Below are 26,632 nucleotides of genomic sequence, written 5' to 3' on the forward strand. Positions count from 1 at the left end.
AGAGGGAGAGAGACGGAGGCGTCCCACTGCACGGCCTGCCAAATCCAGAACTGTTGCTCCGTGGTTAGGAGACCCGCAAAAGCTAAGTCGCTGGAACCGGACCTGCCCTCCATCCCTCCCTCCATTGCTCGCTGGCCGATTGGCTGGTAGGCTGGCTCTCCGCGGACCCGAGTCAAAGTCCTTGTACCTGCCGCCCACCTCCGGTCTCGCCTCCGCTCGGGGCTCTATTATGCCAGCGAGGCCCCGGCTGTCGTCGCCCCCATGAAGGAGAAATCCAAGAACGCCGCCAAGACGCGGCGGGAGAAGGAGAACGGCGAATTCTACGAGCTAGCCAAGCTGCTGCCTCTGCCGTCGGCCATCACCTCCCAGCTGGACAAGGCGTCCGTCATCCGCCTCACCACCAGCTACCTGAAGATGAGGGCGGTCTTCCCGGAAGGTAAGTCAGGGGGACCCTCCGGGCACAGATGGCTGCTAAGATGGGACGGGGACGGGTGCGACCCCCCGTGGCTCTGAGTGCTAGCGGAGTCCAGCTCAATGATACTACTGCACCTGCCCAGGTGCAGTAGCATCATTGAGCTGGACTCCGCTAGCACTCAGAGCCACGGTGGCGAGCATGCGTCACCGTCCCACCTTAGCAGCCCACATGTGCTGGCAGGGAATTGGCCCCCACCCTCCCACTTGAGAGGATCGGGTTTAATCAGGCGCTCCCATCATCTCCAGGTGGTCCCTTTTCGGGCTCATAACTCGGGACTCTCTCTGCTCCGCTTTGTCCGGCCCCGATCGAAAGGTTTCAGAATTCAGCCCCTTAACAGTTAGGAAGATCGACGGACCCTTGTCGACAGTCCGACCGGGTCAAAAGACTGTCAAAGGGAAGCAGGGTTATTGAAGTGCGGCTTCGCTTGGTAGGTGTGTGTATGGTCTAAATCAGGATTAGGGTTTGTTTTCTTTCTTTCTTTCTTTCTTTCTTTCTTTCTTTCTTTCTTTCTTTCTTTCTTTCTGTCTGTCTGTCTGTCTGTCAGTCTGTCTGTCTGTCTATCTATCTATCTATCTATCTACTCTGTCTGCCTGTCTGCCTGTCCGTCGGTCCGTCTGTCTGTCTTTCTATCTAACTATCTAACTATCTATTTATTTATGGGATTTACATGCCGCCCGACTCCAATTGGACTCTGGGGCTGCTTTACAATAATCACAGTAACTATCAGACAATATAAAATAAGCAGTAACAGTAAATAGAGTCAAACGATATACAATACGTTGTGACCCTAAAAAACAAACACACAAAAAAGCTGATCTTATCAACTTTTTTTTTTTTTAAAAAAGGGAGGCTGTATATTTAGACCGTTCACCGATTCTAGAGGAAATTTTACACAATATGGTGGTTTTATTAAGGTTGGTCTGAAATCGACACAGATCATAAAAAAAAACACGCTTCCTGCCAATTTCAAAGAATGGAACAGAAAAAAAAGGGGAATGGGCTCTAGAAAGCGAGTCATGCTTGAAAATGGAAAAGGCATTAATGCATCTGATGAACTGGATGGAGGGGAAGGGGCAAAAAAATCCTACTTTGGGTTAGGTCTCCAAACTCGTAAGTTGAGACAAGAAAGTTCTGGTTTGCCGTTGCTTCCTCGCAGTATCTTTGACCTTTAGTGGGCCGCAAGGATAGCAGCATCCAAGTTATTTTTGGGGGAAAGAGATTCAGAGGCGGATAAAGGCAGGTTAATATTGCCTTTAACCGACGGCAAAGGTAAGCTATCATTTCTTCTATAGGGAAGAAGGTAGCCAGCAGCGGCTACCTATGGATACCTTGATTTATTGATGCATTTCACATTTCCATAGTGTGGTCATTTCAAAATCAGAGCAATCCTGTAGAGTTATTTCCTTAAGGCTTCAAGACCACAAAGCGCCTTTAAGGCAGGGTAATAGGAACCGCGGGATCTTTTTTTGGAAAAAGATACAGATACGGAGAAGGTTGTGAAAGTCCACCTGCCGAGACTACTCTTAGTTGCCCCTTGTGTAGGTGTTATGGAAGGTTAGAATCAGTAACGTCCTTTGAAGTAGACAGAACTTAACCAGACGCAACATAAGATCTCCCTTGGAATGTGCAGTGTACGTCCTGTGCCTTCCCATGAAGGAAAAGAAGGGAAAAGAGGCAGTAAAGGATTAATACAAGTCTAATTTAATAATAATAATAATAATAAGAAGAAGAAGAAGAAGAAGAAGAAGAACATTATTATTAATAATAATAATAATAATAATAATAATAATAATAATAATAATAATAATAATAATAATAATAATAATAATAATAATAATAAATAGACTTGGCCTGGTGGAGAAGAACACCCCCACCCCGAAGTGTGTAAAGTGTTTGAGGAAAGAAAGGCTAATCCTTGCGATAGATCTGTTCACTTCCCTTCCCCCGCAAAGTAGAAATTGTGTACCAGGTCAAGGGGGGGGGGGGGGACAAGGAGAGAGAAAAAAAGAAAAGAAAATTCCCCAAATAACCGAGACCCATGCTTATAAATGTTCCTGACATATTTTAAAATATGATTTACCTACCTAATCTTTTGCTAGTGTACCGTAAGTTCTGTCTTAATAGCATTGCATGAAACCCTCGAAATGCAAACCTCTTTTATTAAGCTTCCCTTTTCTAGGACTCAGGGAGCCGAACAGGCAAAGGAAGCAGACAAAGGAACAAGCCCGATTCTTCGGAGTTTTACTGGGACATAGGATTGAATATAAAATTTATTTTGGATTGCAGGAGAATAAGACTGCTCCCTGCAAACCGTGTAGCATAGCGAGCATAGAACAGGCAAATATAAAGGGTGGCACATTTGCTGCTAAGTAAAAATACCGAGGATCTTAAAGGCCCGCAGAAATTATTTGATTACTTTTCCTTGAAACCAAAGCGCCTGCGTAGTCTAGATCCAAAGATATTTGGAATAGAAACGTCAAATTTAATGATGGGGGGGGGGGGCGACTGGATTGAATTCTATTTACTGAAATTTGCTTTTAAAATTGTATGCGTGGAATTTGTATGTAGATAATCCGAGGGCCAATGTGAAAAATCTAGTGGGGAGAAAAGCAAGCAGAAGAACCCCTCCATTTATTTAATGATCGTTTCCTCATTCTCCAAAAAATTTACAAACGGGAAGACTTTAAATAAGAGCTAACTTTTAAACGAACGCACAATTATTGGTGCGCTCCCGTGCATAGCGGGCAAAGGAACTTGGATTTGCTAAAACTCGGACCAACGGCTGAAGATATAAATGAAGATATAAATGAATATACATTGCTCAAAAAATAAAGGGAACACTTAAACAACACAATATAACTACAAGTAAATCAAACTTCTGTGAAATCAAACTGTCCACTTAAGAAACAACACTGATTGACATTCAATATCACATGCTGTTGTGCAAATGGAATAGTTTTGCAAATGAAATATTCAATGAGATGTATATATTACATCTCAATATTCAATGAGAATATTTCATTCATTCAGATCTAGGATGTGTTGTTTTAGTGTTCACTTTATTTATTTATTTTTGAACAGTAGATATATATATATATATACTAATATACAGTATACATATATAAAATATCTTCATTGCTGATATATTGGGATAGAAATGGCCGGCGACACTGTCAATCACAAGCGGGATATTATTGTTGAACATAAAGATACTGTACATGTATTTGAAAGTAGGACAACTCTCCCCGTACTACATCTAAACTCCGTCCTGGGGTTTTCCCATGGAAGCAAGGGTCGTTTTTCTAGGCAGCTGCTTTCACCCGCTCTTTGCGCTGGATCGGCGAACCAAAGCGGGGGACTTGGCGGCTTTGGTGGGCAGAAATGAGTGGTATTTCCCCCACCACCACCACCACCTGCGTCAGGGCTCCGGATCTATCCTTAAAGCAACCTCCACAAACCGGTACCCAGTTCATTAGTTTGCTTTCCTCTTGCTTAAGAGTTGGGCCTTTATCTTCCCACTCGGAAACGGGTTAGAGCTTTCTCTCTTCTTCAGCAGCTTTAGAATAGAATAGAATAGAATAGAATTCTTTATTGACCAAGTGTGATTTGACACACAAGGAATTTGTCTTGGTGCATATGTTCTCAGTGTACACAAAAGAAAATGTAGATTTGTCAAGAATCATGTGGTACAACACTTAATGAGTGGTGTTGTACCACATGATTCTTAACAAATCTATATTTTAGCTTTCTCTACTTGCTAGAGAACCACAGTTCCTCTCCACTCCCTTCTCCTTTCCCCTCCCCCTGCGAGATACCACCCCGCAGTCCACCAAGGTCAGGAGACTGGTTACTCACACCACTACAGCAAGTGGTTTGAGTTTGCAGGAAATGGCTGGGTTTATCTGGGTCGCCTTGTTCCGCAATTCTCTAAAATGCTTTATTTGCCTCGTTGTGGAAAAGGGATCTTTTAAAGATGCTTTAGAGGAAGGGACAGCTATAGTTCTTAACTATAACGACGCAGGTCGCTCAGATGGCTTTGTACCTAAACTGGGACTAGATACTGAACCCTCCCAGTTTTTAACCCAATATCTTAAACCGACGCATCAAACTAAGCGCTCTCCACGAAACTCCAAAGTGGAAGAGGTTATAACTAAACCCTCTTAATTCAAAAAAATATGGATACTAGCATGTTTTACTTTCCATTGTACAAGTCTCTCTCTCCCTTCCTCCCCCCCCCTCTCTCCCTCTGTGTTCCTGTGTCCAGATGAATTGATGGGCAACCCTGTGACTATAAAACTCAGCCAATTCTTGTTTTGTTACAATGCACAGTACAAATGCAATCCATTCAGAGTACAAGGGTGGGGAAACAATCTTAATCTTGTTTCATTGCGAAACCCATTGAGTTGAATGGCATTTACTCTCAACTGAATGTTCGTTGAGGGAGCTTAGCAATTCTGTAATAAGAAGCCCCTCTTCTTCCAATCTTAAAAAAGTGGAGTAAATACAAGCCCCAATCTTTCTTCCCAGACGTAAACTGCATTGGAAAATAAAAGAGTCTTATTGCCAGGCAAAAGGACCTACGAATGTAGTAGCCTAAATGACTCAAATCATCTGAGCTTTTTTTTTTTTTTGCCTTCTTAAAATATGCTTCAGGATTCTTTAAGCTAGAGAACTGGAGCAACCAGTGCTATAAGCATATGCACCAAGATAAATTCCTTGTGTCTCCAATCACACTTGGCCAATAAAGAATTCAATTCAATTCGATTCGATTCGATTCTACTCTACTCTATCCTACCCTACTCTATCCACTCCATTCCATTCCATTCCATTCCATTCTATTCTATTCTATTCGAGCCAGGTTCCGCTTTGTCATCTGTGACACCTTTCCTAAGAAAAAAGGGGGGGGGAGGGAAAATACTGCTTAATATTGACCAGTTGGTTAAATAAAAGCAGGTCTCAGTTCCTATCTGGAGTGGGAAACAATTCCCACTGTCTTTACATGGGAGTGGGAGAGCTCGAGGTGGATTTCCGAGTAAGACTTTGCGGAAGTGGACAGTGCTAAAATCTTGGGGCCATTTTCATTAGTCATTTAAAGCAGCATTTCTCAACCTCCGCCACTTTAAGATCTGTGGACTTCACACACACACCCCCCACACACACACACAGCTAACAACCAGCATTCTCCAAATGCTGGTCTGGAACATTTTATAACATGAACCAGGCACCGTGGTGCTGAAAGAAAGCCAGCCCTTATTGCTATTTAGCATATACCGGTATCAGCACCGTGGCTGAAAGGATCTCACACCATTGTACCAGACAGGATTAATTTTGAATGGTCCAGGATTTTACCACAAATCATGCTACTTGCCCTCAGTTCACATCACACTCTGGGCAGCAGAGATCTTCAGACTTGGCAACTTTAAGACTTGTGGACTTCAACTCCCAGAATTCTCCAGCCAGCTTCTGGAGAATTCTGGGAGTTGAAGTCCACAAGTCTTAAAGTTGTCAGGTTTGGGGACCTCTGCTCTGAGGGAAGGCTCAGCTTTTCTTGTGGCGAATTAACACACAACCTCTCCTGAAGGTCAACCTTCCAAATGAAATGTTTCAGATCTGATTTGAGATCAGCTGATTCCACTGTTGCTAATTGTCTGATTTTAGCAGCTTAATGTGAAAGAAGGAAAGGGTTTTGCCATAGAAATCAATTCCCACCGAACTCTCTAGCTGAATTTTGAAATGCACAGATTCCCCCCACCCCCATTTTTTAAAAAATCGTCTTTGCAGGTGAATGTGTGTGTGTGTGTGTGTGTGTTTATTTTTTAAAGAGCAGGAACATATTAAAATCGTGAAAACATAAATCATGATGTGTAGCTGTGTGTGTAAACTCTTGTGCATTTCCTTTTCAACATCAGAAGGAGGAAAAAAACTTTGATGACTGTAGACATTAGTAATTGGGGTGATTTGCAGGCACTTTAACTTGAAGGGTAGCTTTCCACAGCACTCTTTGCTTTAAGTTTCCTATTACACTTACAGTTTATACATCCATTCAAACAAAATAAACACAAATACCGTAAGTACATTTTCCAGTAACTCCCCCAAGTATCTCTGACTACACAGACAACTCAAAATACTGTACAGAAAAATAAGGATCTGTTGGTTCACTAGGTAGTCCAGGATTTACTTCCTCTTAATTGTCCCACTAGGAGATGCAACAACAACAACAACAACAACAGCAACCTGGTAAAATCAGGAAATGAGCAGCTGCTAACTCAATAAAGCTGGTTTTGCCACTCTTAAGCAAGAAATACATTATTTAAATTTTAAAAGGCAGAAGAAGTGGGGCAGATTGCACCAGAGTTTCTTAGTGGAGGGCTGTGGACTTTTCCCTCTTTCCTCTCTGTGTTTTCACAAGGCTGGAGTTTTCTCTTTGTTATCTGTCATAATTCCTATTCTGTTTTGCTGCTTGGAAAAACTGCTTGGGTTTCTCCTGGTCAGTCAAACTCAGCCTTTCCTTCTGGAAATATGATCTGTGGTGAAACAGGTGGTTGCCCTAGACAAAACCACAAAGAAAACCATCCCGTGGGTTTTTCTTCCAAAGCAACCTTTATCAGCAAAAGGTTTTGTGAGCTTAGCTCTACAATACAAATGGTATAAATCCTAACTTTTCAGTTGTACCCATTTGCAGATCAGATCTACAGGACAAACAGTTCCTGTGTTGGCAACAATCTGACACCAAAATTTAGCAGGCAATCTAGCTGGAGGATTCTAGTGGCCTGTTGGTCACCTCTGATGAAAACCAAAGAAGGCTCTCTTCTATTTGAAAGAACTAATCCTTTTGGGGGTGTAATATCAAGGCTAAGTCTGTTATCTCAGTGTTTCCCAACCTTGGCAACTTGAAGATATCTGGACTTCAACTCCCAGAATTCCCCAGCCAGCAAATGCTGGCTGGGGAATTCTGGGAGTTGAAGTCCAAATATCTTCAAGTTGCCAAGGTTGGGAAACACTGTGTTAGCTTGACCTTCTTCTCTCCTGGATTCTTGGACTTCTACAGTTTTGTGGTGACTTTTGAGAGTTCTGAATGAGTGCAGGAAGGAAGCAGTGATCAGCACAGATCTAGGCTGCAAAGTAACATCTGTTACAGTAGTTTTCATATGTATCCTTTATTACTGGGACTCTCCCCCTCTTCCCTGCCCTTCCTCTCCCTCCTTGATTTCTCTTGTTCTCCTTGGCTGATAATCTTATTTTTCCACCACTAAACAACCAGAAAAAAAGGGAGAAAGAAAACATTCTAGAACCCAACTTCTTCATCCCTGAAGGTTGTTGACATTGCAGTTAAATTGTGACTCGGTGGAGCACTGAAAATGAACTTTTAAAATAACCCCCTTCCTAATTATTAAACCAAACGAGGCAAGCTGCTTAATGAATGACATGGAACACACTTGCACGCCCTATAATTCTGCTACCTAATGGAGGAAAGAATCTGGAGAAATAGGAAACCTTCTTTAGGAATCTCTCTTAGCTTCCAAAGTAGCAGCTTAATGTATCAATGATAAACAAAGAGTAAGTTTAATGTGTTTAGGGGGGATAGAGTAAGCCAATTAGATTCAGTGGGCTTTTCCTCTCCTTCACTGTCCCCCCTTCCTCTCTTACACACAAACATATAGATGCTACATATATACACATGAATATAGATGCACACATGGAGAATTTATACTCAACTCAATTCAATTCAATTTAATTCATTTTATTAGATTTGTATGCCGCCCCTCTCCAAAGACTCGGGGCGGCTCACAACAATAATAAAAACAGTATAATAATGGAACAAATCTAATAATAAAATTATATTTAAAAACCCCAACAATTTAAAAACCATACCACACATACATACCAAACATAAAATATAAAAAAGCCTGGGGGAGATGTCTTAATTCCCCCATGCCTGGCGATATAGGTGGGTCTTGAGTAACTTGCGAAAGACATGCCTTCAGTTAAGGGATAAAAAGGTTGAATATAAAAAAGTAGAAAGATGGGCACATAACTAAAGCAGAATAGAAATTAGTCTGAACCTGTAAAGAGGGAGTCAGAAAATCCAAGGTCCAGAAACAGCTAAGGCTGGCAAGTAATGCCAAAAATAGCAAAAAATAAAAACAAAAACAATCCTTTATTTCAATATTGTATATTGTTTACAATATTGAAAGGAACAAGAGGAAAACCACTATTGGGAGCAAGAATTGCATGAAGTGGCAGGCAGCAGTGAGAAAGTTATGATGCTGATTCTGCCCCTGACTTCCCCCAAAGTACCTCACAGTGATGTTGGAAGGAGAAAGCACGAGAAGAAATACGATTTCTTTCCTTTGAGAATAGCTGGAGCATTTTATTCCAGTGATTGATGAAGTATTGATCAAACTGTGTAAACCTTCCTAAATATGAAATAATGCAACTTACTTTCACAGATCTCAGGGCTGGAATATACATGAGTGAGCTCTATGGCTCAGTTAGGATGGATCTAAATCCTATTGAGAAAGAGGATTTTAATTCATGCAAGCATCCTCAGTAACTTAAAAATGTAAGAACTTAATACTCAGAATTCCACAGCCAGTTGTCATACACACACCATCTTAAAGTTGCTAAAGTTGAGAAACACTGTTTTAGAGGCAACTCCAATTCTGTTTGGAAGGTTTTCTTTTTATCATAATGGCCTTGCATTCAATACTTGAGTACATTATATTATTATTTATATGATTATTTATTTATTTATTTATTTATTTATTATTTGGATTTGTATGCCGCCCCTTTCCGAAGACTCGGGGCGGCATTATGTACATTAAGCATGGCCTGGATTTTACCATTAAGATCTTAGTCCTATTACGTTACTACCAAAATTATGTAATTTTTTTTAAAAAATCATTATTTTGAGATGGGATTAAATTAGGATTTTTTTTAAAAAAAATCATTATTTTGAGATGGGATTAAGTTAGGAATCTCAAAATCATAGGTAAGGGATTACTCCCATTAAATTCTCATTGGCCTTGTTAAATTGACAACCTTAACTTAAAACTGCAGCCTTTTTAAACCATAGTTGTATGCAATTCATACCTTTTACATCATAGTTGTATGCACTTTATAAGATACATAAAATTGTTCTGGTAATATAATATATGGAAGTAATTATTATTAATTATTAATTATTTACCAATATTGCCTGTGGAATGTGCACCTTAATGTGAATTAAGTATTAAACGCTAGTTATTTCTGCCAGGGGAGATGACTGTTGTTAATTTGTACACCTTGAGGATGTGAAATTCTTTGCATTTCTATTTAGAAGCAGGTTCTTTGTATTATTGGTTTAGAGCCAAATATATATAATATCCATAGGATTAGAGTCTTAATTTAACTAAGCCCGCTGTTTGAGAGTATTTATAAAGAATGTTTTTGAACATGTGCAGAGTATCACCTTCCTGTTACTGGGCCTGCCTCTCTTGTGGTTTGCATTAAAGTCAAATTAGCTAAACTGACCTTTTTTCACTTCTATGTTTTAAGTGCTAACTAGTGTCTAGAAAGAAGAAGAAAGAAGGGGCAAGCTTCATTTTCATAAATGTAGAAAATGTAGAAAAAAGCATTTCAGCATTCTAGGACAGGGGTCTCCAACCTTGGCAACTTTAGGACTTGTGGATTTCAACTTCCAGAATTCTCCAGAAGCTGGCTGGAGAATTCTGGGAGTTGAAGTCCACAAGTCTTAAAGTTGTCAAGGTTGAAACCTTTGCATTAGCATTAAGGAGGGGGGATGGTTAAACCCCGCTTCGGGTTGGTGAATGGCGTATATTCTCGCCTCCACTATCCGCAATTAAGACTACAATACTCAGGTACCAATCAGGAGAACTCTGCGGGAAATGATTGAATGCGGCTGGGAAAGCTTCGAGGTTTAAACCGCTTTGGTTCCGACGAGTTTTTAAGGTCCACGAACTTGAAAGCCTTTTCAAATGGCAAGCAGGAAGCAACAGGTTTACAGACCAGAGAAGACCCGTCCCCGCTTCCCTATTTGCACTTTTTATTCCGTCCTTTTCTTTCCAAAATTTGCCAGCTGTAAAGTAGTGATTTTCATGGAGTCGCTTGAAATTCCCGTGGACAGAAAACCCAACTCATTAAAAGGCATTCGGTACTCTTAGGCGCTTCTAATAGCCAGGAGTGGAGACTAGGAGATAACAAAGCTTACACAAGGAGTCAAGGAAGGAAGGGGGGAAAAATAATGCAGATCACCTTGTAATGAGAAGAACTGCCTTGAAGCAGTTGCGTCTATTTTGACAGCGACCATAAATAGCCAGGCTGGAGTTAGTAATTTTTCTAGGCTTTTATTCTTTTTTTAAAAAAACTTTCTTTTTAAAAATTTTAAAAATTAATTTTATTCACAAATAGAAAAACAGTACAATTCAAAAAGAGCAATAAACATATAATTAGAAAAAAGAAAAACTGGAGAAAGGAGGAAAGAGGGGGAAACATAACAAGAATAAAAAGGAAAGGAACGAGAGAGAGGGAAAGAGAGACAGGAAGAAAAAAATTTAAAAAAGAAAATTTAAAAAGAAAAAAAGAAAAAAAAAGAAAAACGGTTACATAGCACAGCATTATCATTTTATTCTTTTATTATGCATGGGGGATTTTATAATGAAATCCTCTTTTGCATGAGACGCGAACATAGAAAAGCTAAATGCCGAAAGAAATCGCTTTGCTTTCTGTCTGGTAGAATATTTGTTTCGAATTGCAGGGTTTTAAGGGTCCTTCCCATCGCGGGGTCCCCGCAGCAGCCGGAAGGGATTCTGCTCAGATTGGAGATCGAGGCGTAGCGAAGCCCCTTCGTCACGTACCTCTTCTGTGAAGTGTAGGACTAAATGCCAACCGCGACACTGGAAGTGCTCAGACCCGCTCAATTTGCAAAGTGCTTTGATTCTGCGGTTTAGGACAGCCGTGTGCGGGTGGTGTCGTTTTCCGCTCACTGTGAAAACGAAAGGAACTCTCACATTTCCCCTTCTCTGCAATGTTTATCTGGGACGAAAAATCTCCCACTCGAAGTGCTGCCTAAATGCACTGCTCCAAAAAATAAAGGGAACACTCAAACAGCACAATATAACTCCAAGTAAATCAAACTTCTGTTAAATCAAACTGTCCACTTAGGAAGCAACACTGATTGACAATCAATTTCACATATGCTGTTGTGCACATTCAACTTTGTACAGGAGAAAGTATTAAATGAGAATATTTCATTCAGATCTAGGATGTGTTATTTGAGTGGCCTCTTAATTTTTTAAAGCAGTATATATTTTACCTAGTAGAAAGTCGTGTAACTAGAAACATAGAAGATTGACGGTAGAAAAAGACCTCATGGTCTATCTAGTCCAGTGTTTCCCAACCTTGGCAACTTGAAGATATTTGGACTTCAACTCCCAGAATTCCCCAGCCAGCAAATGTTGGCTGGGGAATTTTGGGAGTTGAGGTCCAGATATCTTCAAGTTGACAAGGTTGGGAAACACTGATCTAGTCTGCCCTTATACTACAGTACTTCCTGTATTTTATCTTAGGATGGCTATATGTTTATCCCAGGCATGTTTAAATTCAGTTACTGGGGATTTACCAACCACATCTGCTGGAAGTTTGTTCCAAGCATCTACTACTCTTTCAGTAAAATAATATTTTCTCACGTTGCTTCTGATCTTTCCCCCAACTAACCTCAGATTGTGCCCCCTTGTTCTTGTGTTCACTTTCCTATTAAAAACACCCTTCCTCCTGAACCTTATTGAACCTTTAACATATTTAAATGTTTCGATCATGTCCCCCATTTACCAATCTGAACAGAGAAATACAGAAATACGTTTTTAAAAATGGAATTCAACTACAATTCAAATACTATATGTTAGATTCTGATAGAAGAGGTTCTGGAGATGGGACGTCTAGGTATTTGGAAATATTAAATCATAATCATTCTTATTTCCAAGTAATGTGTCGTAATGTGCCCAATTTGGCAATGGGAAGAAATCGCACACATGCGCCTAATGACAAAAATTCTAAAATGAGTGGCTTAGGAGAAAGCTCCACAGGCTCACTTCTGCAGAGGCCGGTGGATAAAGTTGCTTTTAAGCCGCTGATTCCATCAATTTAAATCTATTGTTTTGGGGGCCAGGCTCTCTCGAGCTTCAGGCACTTGGCTTCACTGGCGGGATTACAACAGTGAATGTGGCTAAAGGATTTCAGCTTTAGATTTCATCCAGACTTAATGAGTCTTGCACCTCTTAAAAATCCCGCAACAATTACTGCGAAATAATATCAAAGCGAGCCAATCTAATACATTCTGCTGCTTAGCTCAAAAGAACAAATTTGTCAGCAGACACAATTTTATCCGAGCAGTTGCCTATCTTGAAACAACCCATTTCATTCTCTGAATTGTTCCTTGATCATGAGGAAGGTTCAAGCTTTACATTTGAACAGCTGACTTTTGATTTAATGCAACACGGAAGCAAGATATAAATGGTTTTGACATATTTCTCTTTAGAGAAAGACACCAAGAGACGAACACATTTCAGATTCATCCGGAGAAAACCTTGAAACCAAGAAGAGGAGCCACAAATCAAACGGCGTTCTTTTTCTTAAGAAAACACAAACCTGCATTTTTGCACCTCATACAATTCGACCATGTTTTTCTTAAAACTCGTAAGAAAAAAGTAAACGTTTCTGAACTGGCATTTTGCAAAGCCAGTTATTCAAATCAAAGAAATATATAGAATTTTTGCCATAGTAATGAATAATCTTCCCCAGACCTATATAATTTATATATGGTATACTGTATTTGTGTGTGTGTGTGTCTTGTTTTTAAATAAGGGTTTTTAAGATATTTTTAAATATTAGATTTGTTATTGTACATTGTTTTTATTATTGCTGTGGGCCGCCCAAGTCTACAGAGAGGGGCGGCATACAAATCTAATAAATAAATAAATAAATAAATAAATAAATAAATAAATAAATAAATATTAGCTGAAGTTGTTGGGGGGGGGGTTTCCTTAAATAGTGAAGGAATAGTGCCTCCCATTGTCGAAAAATCTTGTTAATATAATCGAAGTGCCCTGGAACTCGGCTTATCCACGACGGATTTCTCTCCTGTTTCCGTTATTTTGGACGAAGTCGACTCGATGGAGAAAGGCTTGTTTCCTTTTTTATCAAAACTTGTTCTGACGCCGGTATTATCTCGTTTCAGACTTAAAATATACTGCTCAAAAAATAAAGGGAACATTCAAAGAACACACCCTAGATCTGAATGAATGAAATGTTCTCATTGAATACTTTGTCCTGAACAAAGTTGAATGTGCACAACAGCATGTGAAATTGATTGTCAATCAGTGTTGCTTCCTAAGTGGACAGTTTGATTTCACAGATGTTTGATTTATATTGGAATTATATTGTGTTGTTTAAGTGTTGCCTTTATTTTTTTGAGCAGTGTACATCTTCATAGCTATAGTTTTTGCAGGAAAAAAGTAGCTCGGTACGTTTTTTGAAAAGCAAGATTTTCTTTCTCCTCCTCACCCCCGCGTTTCTTTGTAGACGTCTCCCGTGTTACTAAAAAGGAGAGAGAGAGAAAGAAAGAGACGCGCAAGAGTTCATGGTTCTGCATGAGCTTGTTTCATTAGGAGGCGCCGCGCAGGCCCATCTCCAGACCGCGGGTGCCAAGCCCTGCAGCCCTGCAAACGTCGGGAACAAAAGCTGAAGTTCCTCTGTTCCAAGGACGGAACGGTTTAGGCAAGCCGCTTGATCTTCTCCCTCTGGATTAGCATTTTCAAAACAAAATGAGCAAAGCCGCAAATTTGTTAAAAGTCATGTGGAAGCTTAACGACTGCAACAGCTGAACGTTTAGACGCCCGTTCCTCTCCACGCCGCCATCTTGAAGCCCATTTATTTCTTTTAATGGTTTAATATAGACTTGCACCTCCGCAGAGGCGGAGACGGGAAGCATCGTCGGCTTTATGGCTTCAAAAACTGAAACGGTGGAATTGGGCGCGGCCGGTCAGCCTGGACTCCGCTGAAGTGCGTGTGTTGGCTCCCTTTTTGGGGAAAAGCAAGACTCTGACCACAAAGAGCGAAACCCAAACCCTCAGGGGAAATGCCTCGCCATTGGGCTTTCCGTGACTGAAGGGAACGCGCACGGCGGACTAAGGACGAAGAAAGAAAAGGCCTTTCTGGCGCTTCCCCCCTTAGGCCTGGGAATAGCGGGAGAGCGACGGGGCGCTTTGCATGCTGGGAGATGCGAGGGAGCCGGCACAGGACTGCAGCGGGAGTGCTCCGCGAGCTCACTGCTACGGGAATCCCCTTTGGCTGTTTTGAGTCGCAGTCCGCGGCCAACATTGGTAGATTTCCCTGTGACACCCACCCACCGCAGCCGCCTCCCCTGCTGGCGGAGAGGGTCAGGTTGTATTTCCCTTGGTTCATGGGTAGGCAAAGTTACCTCTTCTATGACTTATGGACTTCAACTCCCAGAATTCCTGAGCCAATCATGCTAGCTCAGGAATTCTGGGAGTTGAAGTCCACATGTCATAGAGGAGCTAGTTTGGCTTGTTTGGTTTCCGACCAGTTTTATATTCCGCTCTAATCACCAGTCTGTGGGCAAGTTTGCAATCAGTTTGCAATTAAACTCAGAAATCTGGTTCCAAAAACTGTGGTTAAAATAGATAAAATTAAAAGCGAATTTTAAAAAAATCAAATAAAACCCAAATAAATAAGAAGGGAAACCACAAATTACCTCGGCATCCTTCTGAAACAATTACCCATACCTAGCAGAAACCAAATATTCAATCCAGGCTGGTTAGGTGGAGATGCTTAAGCCTGGTGCAACATCAGGGTAAAAGTGTGAGCAAAAAGAAAATGTTATTCCATTATGAAATTGCTAATATCAGTTAAAAGTGAATATGCGTGTTGAGGTGGTGAGATTATAAAAACTTTTTTTCCATGTTTGTGGGTAGAATTGCATTATTGTAATGAAACCATTTATCTCTTGTGATTGTGGGCCGCAATCAAACTTCCAGCTATATGAGTTGCCTACTGGTTCTGCTTCATTGAACCAGATGCTAAAATCTGGCTCCAGAAGAATTTTTTCCCCAGCATGCTAACAGCTTGGTGATGTGTGGTACGTCATGGTTCAAATGTAACAATAGAAATGAAACAACACTAGCTGAATTATGAGAATCAAATTAGATTGCAGGACATTGGCAAAAAGATTGCTTTGTCCATAGCTTAATAGAATCGCACTGAACAGCAATTATGTTGCAGAAACAGGGCATCAGAGGAAAGGAATATCATAGGCAGAGTACAAAGAATTGAAATTAACAAAAGATATAATAATTTGGGTTACTGCGCAAGCCAAGAAACTCTGCAACTGTTCGAAATGACAGCATTAAAGTCTAACTGGGAAAGGGGACAAATAGAAAAATCAACTTATGTATAAAATGCATTTAGCCATGCCTAATCATGCTTGACTGGTTCCTAATATAATTTTATTGCTTATTTGTAACCAAACTATTTGTACCCTATGACAATCATTAAGTGTTGTACTTCATGATTCTTAACAAATGTATTTTTCTTTTATGTATACTGAGAGCATATGTACCAAGAGAAATTCCTTGTGTGTTCAATCACACTTAGCCAATAGAAAATTCTATTCTCTTCTCTTCTAAAATCTAAATGTTAGATGGCAGCAGACAGGGATCAATGATTGCAAATGTTTTGCCTTGTGTCATGCTAATGCTATATCCAAATAAAAACTTAACAAATAATTCCCACTGGGAAGAGGCTGTCACTGTCAAATTTGGTCAGTAAATAAATTACGAAAGTCTTTTCAATCCCCAAAGCTCCCAAACATGTGCAATGTGCCAGTTTAGTCCCCTTTGCCTTCAAGATTTGGTGTGGCAAATTCCTGCTGTTTGGGGGCTGAATGACTTGCATAGTGGGCACATAGTTCCCACATGCTTCAACAAAAGAAGACGGGAGATTGATTTCTGGTGTCTTTCAGCTCACAAAAGGAAGCTTGTTTCTGAATGTTCTCCAAGGATGGTGATGGAATATGAATACAGTATGTCTTCCAGATGAAAACAAAACAAAAGAGAAATTCTTTCAGGAATGCTATGGAACTGCAGTGTTTTGAATCAGTCCATCCATTTTGTTTCTTATATATTGTTCTGTCTGGGTCCCCCAAGATGCCAACACCAACCAAAAAGAGTATTCAGACACACTGGTAAAAAGCAAAGGCAGTTTATATACTGGAAAGCAAACACAGGTAACAAAAACTGTTCTTACAGACAGGAACACGATGAAGCTTCACAGAGGTTTCACAAAGGCCAGGCAATAAAACAGGATTCTTGCTGGCAAAAACAACACTGGAGATAATAAAACCCACGCCTCCCCCAAGTCTTTCAGCCTTCTAGGCCGCAAGCCAAGATCAGAGACACCAAGAATCGAAGCAAGGTCACAGGACTCCCAGTTGATAACTCTCCACAAGACTGTAAGGGCGGGCCTGCCTTTTCAACCCTGCTGAGGAGAACCACACCCAAACCCAGCTGTTGCCAATTCAGGGATGGAAATGCTGTACCTTTCTAATTGGCCCCTTCTTTGAGCTGCACGTCTCTGCCTCATGTCTATTATAGCCTGTGCGTCTTCATCCAATTAATCCAGGCTACTAGCTGGGGAGAGCCCCCCCCTGGGGGTCTCAGGCTGCTCTCCCTCCTCCTCTTCCTGACGTTCCTCTCCCCCGTCTGCCTGGTCCTCCCCCTCCTGGGCATGGATCCGGCAGAGCTCCAGCCGGTCCCTGAGGAGCCTCAGGCTGAATCACAACATATATGAGGACATAATTTCAGAATATAGGTCACCATTAAGTATTCTTAAGAAACCAGAATGAATTAATGGTTTTGATTCTTCAGCCGATATATGTGGCAAGTGCTTTGCTTGGAGAAGAGAGTAGGATTTTCACCATCCAGGTGATGGCTAGCTATGGTTTTTCCAATGGCCAAAAGAACTAAGCTTTTGCTCAGTGTTAGACGTTGGGGCAGATTATTTATTAAGAATGTGATTGTTCTGTTGGGTTGTTTCCCAGAATCAAGTAAACTACTTAAGTGGTCAGTAGAGAGGGAATGAATAAATGTACTAAATGTGCCTATAGTCCCGGTCACTGTATTTTTATTCTCTTGTTCTCATTTTTGGTTGACAGTTTCCAATGAATAAATAAACAAACTAGCGCATTTGTACTTTTATGGAAAACTCGGAGGGGAGAATTAGAGGAAGGGTGGCATATGGTGGCAGAGAATCCTTTGAAGGAGAAAAGGTAGAAAAGATGAAAAACAAATGACTTTACATTGAGGCATCAAATTTTATGATCATCCAATTTTTGTCTGAAGTTGGAGTTTGTAAGGACAAAAAAGATAAAACTGTAGAAGGAACACAATGAATCTACTGAAGCAGTCACATTTTGAGCAAAGAGACTAAACCACCTGGACTGCTATTGCTTTTCCTTTACCCCAGAAATAACTGAGGCCTGTGGTGGTTTTATCAGGCTTTTAGATACCTGGAAATTCTGAAAAGGTTAAAAAAACCCACCTCTTTTGAAAGTGCATTTAATCAGGTTCTGTTGGCCAATTTGAGGGAGATGTGTGAGGAGTATGTATGTGTGCCTGTTATGTGAAATTATCCCTTAAATAACAATTTAATTCCAAGGAACATGTGAAAGGAAAAGGAGTAAGGGGTGACAGAAGATGAGATGGTTAAATATTGTCATCCACGCAATGGACATGAATTTGGGCAAACTTCAGGAGACAGTGGAGGTCCGGGAGGGACTGGGGTGCTATGGTCTATGGCAGGGGTGGGCAATTAATTTTGCCATGGGGCCACATGAGAAATTGGGATGATTTTAGAGGGCCGGATTAATATAATTAACTCAGTTCTACCCAATATACTGTCTATTATTGGGTAGAACTGAGTTAATTATATTATAATTATAAATTATTATATTATATTATATATAATTATATATTATAATTATATTAAAATTATAAATTAATTGCCTACCCCTTCCTTCCTTCCTTCCTTCCTTCTTCCCTCCATTTCTCCTTCCTTCCTTCCTTCTCCAGATGGAGAGAAGCTTCTGTCTCTCTGATTTTCTCTGCCTTTTATTTCTGCTTTTGGGCAGTTCTTTACTTCTCTTTCAAAATATTCCTTTCAGCTGCCTCTCTTCAACTGACCTACATTGTCAGTTGAGAAAACATAGTGAAGGCTTTGCCTGAAAGTAGCTTTGGATTCCTTTTCTTCCTCCTCCTCCCTTTTCCCCCCTGAGAGGTGGAGTGGGGGGTTTGCTTTAAATTTCTTGGAAAGGCCAATGAAACCAATGAACAATTAAAAAATTAGCATTTATTGGACTTTTGCAAAAGGGCATGGAAAAAGAATTTCTCCTTCCTTCCTCCCTCCCTCCATTTCTCCCTTCCTTCCTTCCTCCCTCCCTCCCTCCTTCTTTCTTACCTATGCGGGCCAGTCACAGACAGTGGGCGGGCCGCATCCGGCCCCTGAGCCGCACTTTGCCCAGGTCTAGTCTATGGGAATGCAAAAAATTAGGCGCAACTTATAAATTGAACAAGAATCACAGATTTGATGTTCTAGAAGAAAAGGCCACCTAGCCTTATTAGGCACAATAGAAGGGACACTCACCTAGCAAATTCCACCATTCTCTCTTTTACACTCATTGTCTGTTGAGGCAAATTGGTTTTTAGCCATGACTTAAGATATTGTCATCTATGCCTTGATTGAAGTTTCTTGATTTCCCCCCCCTAGGTTTGGGAGATGCCTGGGGCCAGCCAAATAGATTAGGCCCCTTGGATAACATTGCAAAGGAGCTGGGTTCGCATTTACTTCAGGTAAAATCTTTGGGATATTTTCTCTGGTAAATAATGGTTTCTGAAGGCTTAAATAGGTTTTCCCCATGTTTTGCATTACAATGGAAAAAGGAACATTGCAAGATTTCTGCCACTGAACTGTGGTAATTCCATTATTTTTCATGCAACTTTTTTTTTAGTCTTTTAAAATATTTAAGAAATACACATCTAGAAATACCTCATTAAGGTACAAAATATTTGCTTGAGAATGTGGAGCAACACTATCAAGTCAGAATAAAGTTTTGATAATGTTAAATTTTAATTTGTACTTTCAAGATTTGAAGCTAAAACTTTCAGCATTCAAAGCAAATGTTCTGCCATTGGATTACACTCTTCTAAAATTGCTTCCGAATATTCTTTTGGGAATTAGAATGGAATATTATGGAATATCACTTTAGTGCTTTAAAGAAGTTTTCATTTTTTAACATTGATTTTATTTGAATTTTTTAGACTTGGTATTTTAAACTTGAAAGTTACCTTATTTTTACTGGTTATTTCTTAAATTATATTTGTGAGGCTCAAACAAGCATTTTGAAATGGGCCAAGAGAGTATTTTATAACCATATTTATAGTTTTCTCAAATAATATCCATGTAATATTTTTGGAAATCATTTATTGATTGATTGATTGATTGATTGATTGAATTTGTATGCCGCCCCTCTCCGGAGACTCGGGGCAGCTAACAGCAATAATAAGACAGCGTACAATAATAATCACAGTTTCATACTTTAATAAAATTTTCTAAATATTTTAATTTTATGCACAATTTTCCAAGAGTCCATTTTTCAAAAAATCCCCATATATAAAGACTTTAATTTAAAACACAAAGTCAGAAGGACATACAAATTCCCTCCAGCTAAAATAAAATTTGTAAACTATGAAAAAATATTCCATAAAAATTAGGATTTTTATCTCTTGAGAATACCATAATAGAACTTGTGTGAAGAAATATTTTAAACTTTCTCATCTGGACACAGTTAATTTAATTGCTGCCTATGCACAATTATCATACCTAAAAACAGAATGATTTAGATGTGATTTTTATAATGCTTAATATATATTCTTCTGTAGGGGGAAATTAAAAACTTCTCGCAAAGAACTTGATTGTAAATTGTAAGTGGTAAGCGTTTTCTCTATTTTCTTTTTCTTTTACAGACTCTGGATGGATTTGTTTTTGTGGTAGCGTCTGATGGCAAAATAATGTATATCTCAGAAACAGCTTCAGTTCATCTAGGTTTATCCCAGGTAGGAATACGTTTCTGTCCCTCTGTTGAATGCTGATATTGGAAAGGCATCTAATATTATCTTGCCAGATATATACAGTATCCTGCCTGGCTTGATTTTAGATTTTTTTTCCCTAAACAAGCAAAATTGTAGGAGGACATTGCCAATCTGGTGCTACCGGTATTGACAAATAATTAAATCAGTTATCAACCACCAGCTGAAAAAGGAACTTATTTTATTTATTCAATTTTATGCCTCCCCTTTCCTTACAACATGTTAGCAATAGCACTTTTTAACAGAGCCAGCATATTGCCCCCACAATCCGGGTCCTCTTTTTACCCACCTCGGAAGGATGGAAGGCTGAGTCAACCTTGAGCCATTGATGAGATTTGAACCGCTGACCTGCAGATCCTCAGTCAGCTTCAATGGCCTGCAGTACAGCACTCTACCTGCTGCGCCACCCTGGCTCTTAAGAACAGCCCTGGTTAAAATGGAGTATCCATTAATTGTTAACTGATAAGATGGTTGTAATTCGTCTCTCATGTAACCTACATCTATATAACCAAACTTTGATATAGTTCTCACATTCCCATCCCAATTTAAATCCTGCATCAGTCTAGACCAGTGTTTATCAACCTTGGCAACTTTAAGATGTGTGGGCTTCAACTCCTCAGCCAACAAATTGCCAAGGTTGGAAAAAATGCATCTGATGAAATGAGCTGCCTTTTAATAACATGTTTTAGTCAGTAAAAGTACTAGTAGGCTCCTTCTGTCTTTCTGCCATTATAAACCAGCATGGCTATTCTCCTAAAATGTCACCCATTTTTATAGCTCACAATTCAAAAATGCAACCTAACCAAAATCCTGTCTAAATGGGTTCAGAATCTCAGTATCTGAGTTCAGTATCTCAGTGAGATACAGTTGATGATATAAAGAGGGTAGCTGGAGCAATCTCATTTTTGTAGATCTCTGTAGCATTGTATTTCTGTTCTGAAAATAAAGAGGTCATACCAACCTCATACCAAGTTCAGGTTAAAGTAACAAGGTAACAAGTATCCTCCTAATCTGGATATACCTGGACTTGGAATTGCAGAATGTTGTTGATGTGGTTCAATATGTCTTGTGAAGATGGCATAGTTACTAGTATACAGAAACTACTTAAAAGTGCTTTATAACTTACATCTATTGCTGGAAGGCTTGCAAACAACTTTTATGTTCTTTAGCATTAAGAAATCAAAACTAAATGTAAGATAATTATGTTTGGCCTGATTTAGAGATTAACAATGTAGGATACTCAGATAACCATTGCATTTTTATATATAACATTTGTCTAGAATTTTTTGCTGTTTCCCCACCCACGCCCATCCCCTAATATTTGCAATATTTCTGTTTCTTGAATCGCTGGCTGCGAGTTTTCTCATATCAATACCAGTCTTAATGAAACTGTGCAGAATATACACAATTTTCAAGCCATGTCTTATATCCAGAACTGAATGAGTATAGCTAATTTGAAATGTTCAGATCCTGCTAATTAGCTATAAAGAAGTATGAAAAAGCCGATTTACTTTAAAACTAATTTCCCTTGTAATGAATTGGAAAATAAAAATAATAGCTGTATGAAAAATGACTGTAGAGATTCTTAACATTAAAAAGAGATACTGTATTACCATTATAGATATATACCATAATCTTCAGGCCATCTTTTGTGCAATTAGAACTTTGGAACTTCCAGAGTTAGAATTAAGTAGGCATTATAGTTTTTGGTTCAGTTGCTTTTGTTTTAAGTAACAACTCACATTAGAAAAGATGTAGTAAATTAGTGTAAATCATAAATATAATTTATAAGGATTTGTGAAGTATATTAAAAGATTAGAGAACTTTCAGTAATTCTGATGTTGTTAACCGTTTTTGTGGCAGGTAGAACTAACTGGCAATAGCATTTATGAATATATACATCCTTCAGATCATGATGAAATGACAGCCATTTTAACAGCTCATCAACCACTTCATCCTCATCTTTTACAAGGTATTTAATGAATTACTTAAATGTTTAAATAAAAAAATGGTAAAATATCAAGCTGAGCTTTGTGCTTTTATGCTAAAATCTTGGTATATAGCCAAGTCTATACTGTAATAGCGTCTTTCTCCTTCTGCCAAAATTTGACAATATTTGCCTAAAACTGATACCATTTGTAAGTTGAAATTTACTTGAATATTGATTTAAGTGCAGTTTTAGAATTATAATTTACAGGTATCCAATAATAAAGACTCTGTTATGTAGAATAATTATTTACAGGATATGAAATTTTAAAAAGGGCCACAGAGAAAAATGTATGAAAACACATAAACATATAAAAGATGGAAGAAAGCAAGAAAGATTAATTTCATTCCATCATCTCAGGGATGAGTTTGTGGTCCTTAAAGCACAAATGTAATTTCACAGACGTGTGTATAGAATCTTGTTTAATAGTCATGTGCAATCTGAGTGAATAAACACAATTCATTACAAAAGATAGCCAATGCCTCTTTTTTAATATACCATGAAATATAACAGAACAGACCCTTTACATATACAGTGATACCTCGTCTTACAAACCCCTCGTCATACGAACTTTTCAAGATATGAACCCGGGGTTTAAGATTTCTTTGTCTTGTCTTAAAAACCCTTTCCGTCTTACGAACCTGAGCCCGGGTCCTTGGGCTCTCTTACTGCGCCTATGCTCTTCCACTGCGTATGAGCTATCTGACTGCTGAAGGGATTCCCCTGCCTTATGACTGTCACTGCCAGGATTTTCCATTTGCTTGCATGGGAATTCCCCGCTGGAATTCCCTGCCCCCTTTTGCTTGCACTGAGGCGGGGAACGCCGGAGCTGCCCATTTCCCTGCCACTTTCCCCTCTAGCCCTCAGCTTCCTCTGCTCCCCGCAGCCGCCCCATCCTGCTGCCAAAATCCCCCCTAGCCTGCCACTTCCTTCACCCCATCTCGCTGCTAAAATCGTCAGTCCAAAAGCTTCCTATCTTGCCCCAAATCTCTCCAAAAATCGCTCCCCCAAAAGCTTCCTAAGCCACCCCAAATCACTTCTAAAGTCTTCCAAACTCACCTCTTCTTTCAAAATGCCTCGTTTCTCCTTGCTGCCTTTTTTCATTCCATTTGCATTCGTTAGGACCTCAATTTGGCTGGCATAGGAAGTTTTGGGGCAAGATAGGAATCTTTTGGGGGAGCGATTTTTGGAGAGATTTGGGGCAAGACACAAAGCTTTTGGGGGAGCGATTTTTGGAAAGATTTGGGGTGGCGTTAGCCTTCGTTAGGACCTCCATTCCTCACTTCTTCTCGCTGTCCGTCTCCACTCTGTTAGCCTTCACTTTGTCCGCCTGCCGCTTTTTTTTTTAAGCCTTAAAGTTTGGATTTTCCTAATGAGTTTGCACGCATTATTTGGTTTTACATTGATTCCTATGGGAAACAATGTTTCGTCTTACGAACTGTTCACCTTACGAACCTCGTCCCGGAACCAATTAAGTTCGTAAGACAAGGTATTACTGTATATAGACATTTCATTTTAGAATAGTTTTTTCAGTTTGACATGTTGTCTTCAAATCTCCAAAAACTGGAAAGAGATAATTGAATAGACACATTTCATTAAAAAAAATATGTCAGTGACAGATGTATGGTTTGTCACTCTATATTGCTAAGCCATTTTTGTCACTTGAGATCTTGTTTCAGATTGGATATGTAAATAAATATCTGATTGTGGATAGATCTTTAAATTTCTTTCCTGGATTATATAGTCTTCAGATAAAACATAAACCTTCAATTTGATCTGTAGATTTGAATCAAGTTGACAAAAAGAGGTATGGATAGAAATGTACCTGCTGTTATTGTAACTTTATATCTTATTATAGCATGAAGTTTAAATAAGAAAACTGGAAAACTCCTAACTCATAACTGGGTGTTATGGCTTTTCTTTTAAAGAGAGAGAGAGAGAGAAAAGGGGGTGGGCGGGTGAATAATAAGCTGGGAGTTGAAGTCCACAAGTCTTAAAGCTGCAAGTTGGAAGACCCCCAAGTTAGAGGTTAGGAGTGCAAGGATCTTCAAACCTGGCAAGTTTAAGGCTTGTGGACTTCAACTCATTTCTGAGCTAGCATGAGTGGTGGAGGAATTCTGGGAGTTGAAGTTCACAAGTCTTAAATCTGTCAAGTTTGAAGACACCTGAGTTAGAGGTTAGGAGTGCAGGGGTCTTTAAACCTGGCAGGTTTAAGGCTTGTGGACTTCAACTCCCAGTTCTTTGGTAGCATGACTGGTGGAGGAATTCTGGGAATTGAAGTTCACAAGTCTTGAAGCTGTCATAGAAACATAGAAACATAGAAGACTGACGGCAGAAAAAGACCCCATGGTCCATCTAGTCTGCCCTTTTACTATTTCCTGTATTTTATCTTACAATGGATATATGTTTATCCCAGGCATGTTTAAATTCGGTTACTGTGGATTTACCAACCACGTCTGCTGGAAGTTTGTTCCAAGGATCTACTACTCTTTCAGTAAAATAATACTTTCTCATGTTGCCTTTGATCTTTCCCCCAACTAACTTCAGATTGTGTCCCCTTGTTCTTGTGTTCACTTTCCTGTTAAAAACACTTCCCTCCTGAACCCTATTTAACCCTTTAACATATTTAAATGTTTCGATCATGTCCCCCCTTTTCCTTCTGTCCTCCAGACTATACAGATTGAGTTCATTAAGTCTCATTGAGTTCATTGAGTTCATTAAGTCATTAAGTCAAGTTTGAAGTTTGTAAAAAGTGTACATGGTTTTTAAAAGTGTACATGGTTTTAAAAAGTATACATAGTTGTAAAAACTATTCTGCTACACTGGTATTTTATTAAACAATATAATACTACACCCTTTGATTCTGAATGTTTTTTTCCTTGTTTTCCTCCTCTAAAATCTAGGCGCGTCTTATACATCGGTGCGTCTTATACATCGGTGCGTCTTATACACCGAAAAATAGGGTAAATGTTTGTATTTTAATTCTTTATATTTTATCTCCAGAATATGAAATAGAGAGATCTTTTTTCCTGCGAATGAAGTGTGTCTTGGCCAAGCGAAATGCAGGATTAACAAGCAGTGGTTATAAGGTAAAGCACATTTTCATGCTGTCATCAGAATATTTAATTTCATACATTCATCTACATTAATAAAAAATAGTGGGCCAGAGAAGGCTGAGCTAAACAATTTGGGTAGTGATAATGTGAAACAAAATCTACTGTGAAATTCTCCCCTATTCTGATTAAGAAATGACTTAAAATATTTCTGCAATCAGGAATTCTCTCTGCACTCTTTCTTGATGACATAACAGGCTTTAGCTTCTCGTTTTCAATTTTCTCTCCTTCTTTTGCTTTCAGATACTTACACTTTGTTTGATCTATTTCTAAGTGGAATTATTTGGTTTTGGTACTTTCTGTACCTTCTTTGTTGGTAATTATTTGTTATTATCATCATCTTCACAAGATCTCCAATTACTCTTTTTTCTGACCTACCTATCATTGCCTTGAACATTTAGGCTTAAGCATTCAATTTTCAATTGCACTTAAGATCTAATTTCCATTAGGGCCAAGAATTCTAGCATATGACTATTTTTCTCCAGCATTCTAGCAGATTCCTCTATAAAGGCAAACTCACACATAAGCTGCTTCTGTCCTGTGTTCATGCTGGCTTGATTCTAAATTGGTTTAAAAAACCCTTTCAGATTTGGTTACTGGCTTGCAAGTTATTTAGGACAAATTGTGTGTTACCATATGCCCTATTGGCAGTTTCTTTCCTTTCAATTAGTGGATTTTCTGGATAGATGACAAACAGACAGATACATACATACATACATACATACATACATACATACATACATACATACATACATACATACATACATACACATTCGAATTCGTTTATTGTGTAGACCAGTGTTTCCCAAAATGTGGTACGTGTACCCCCAGGGGTACGAGA

General features: G+C 39.3%; 1 protein-coding gene across 3 annotated transcripts in view; it reads left to right on the plus strand.

The window, feature by feature from the left end:
* The first annotated feature begins 221 nt into the window (after positions 1 to 221).
* The window catches only part of SIM2 (SIM bHLH transcription factor 2), a 39,588-nt gene continuing 13,177 nt past the window's right edge, over positions 222 to 26,632 (plus strand). The window contains exons 1-5 of one of the 3 annotated variants that reach the window (XM_070751777.1): positions 222 to 436; positions 19,313 to 19,395; positions 20,569 to 20,658; positions 22,555 to 22,663; positions 25,682 to 25,767. In XM_070751777.1, coding sequence (XP_070607878.1) covers positions 262 to 436; positions 19,313 to 19,395; positions 20,569 to 20,658; positions 22,555 to 22,663; positions 25,682 to 25,767 — 543 coding nt within the window. In that variant the 5' untranslated portion in view covers positions 222 to 261. Of the gene's footprint in view, positions 437 to 14,094; positions 14,910 to 19,312; positions 19,396 to 20,568; positions 20,659 to 22,554; positions 22,664 to 25,681; positions 25,768 to 26,632 lie in introns of those variants that run through there. The other 2 variants (XM_070751778.1, XM_070751779.1) reach the window with 2 other exon arrangements.

Source organism: Erythrolamprus reginae, chromosome 4, assembly GCF_031021105.1.
Source record: "Erythrolamprus reginae isolate rEryReg1 chromosome 4, rEryReg1.hap1, whole genome shotgun sequence".
NCBI lineage: Eukaryota > Metazoa > Chordata > Lepidosauria > Squamata > Dipsadidae > Erythrolamprus > Erythrolamprus reginae.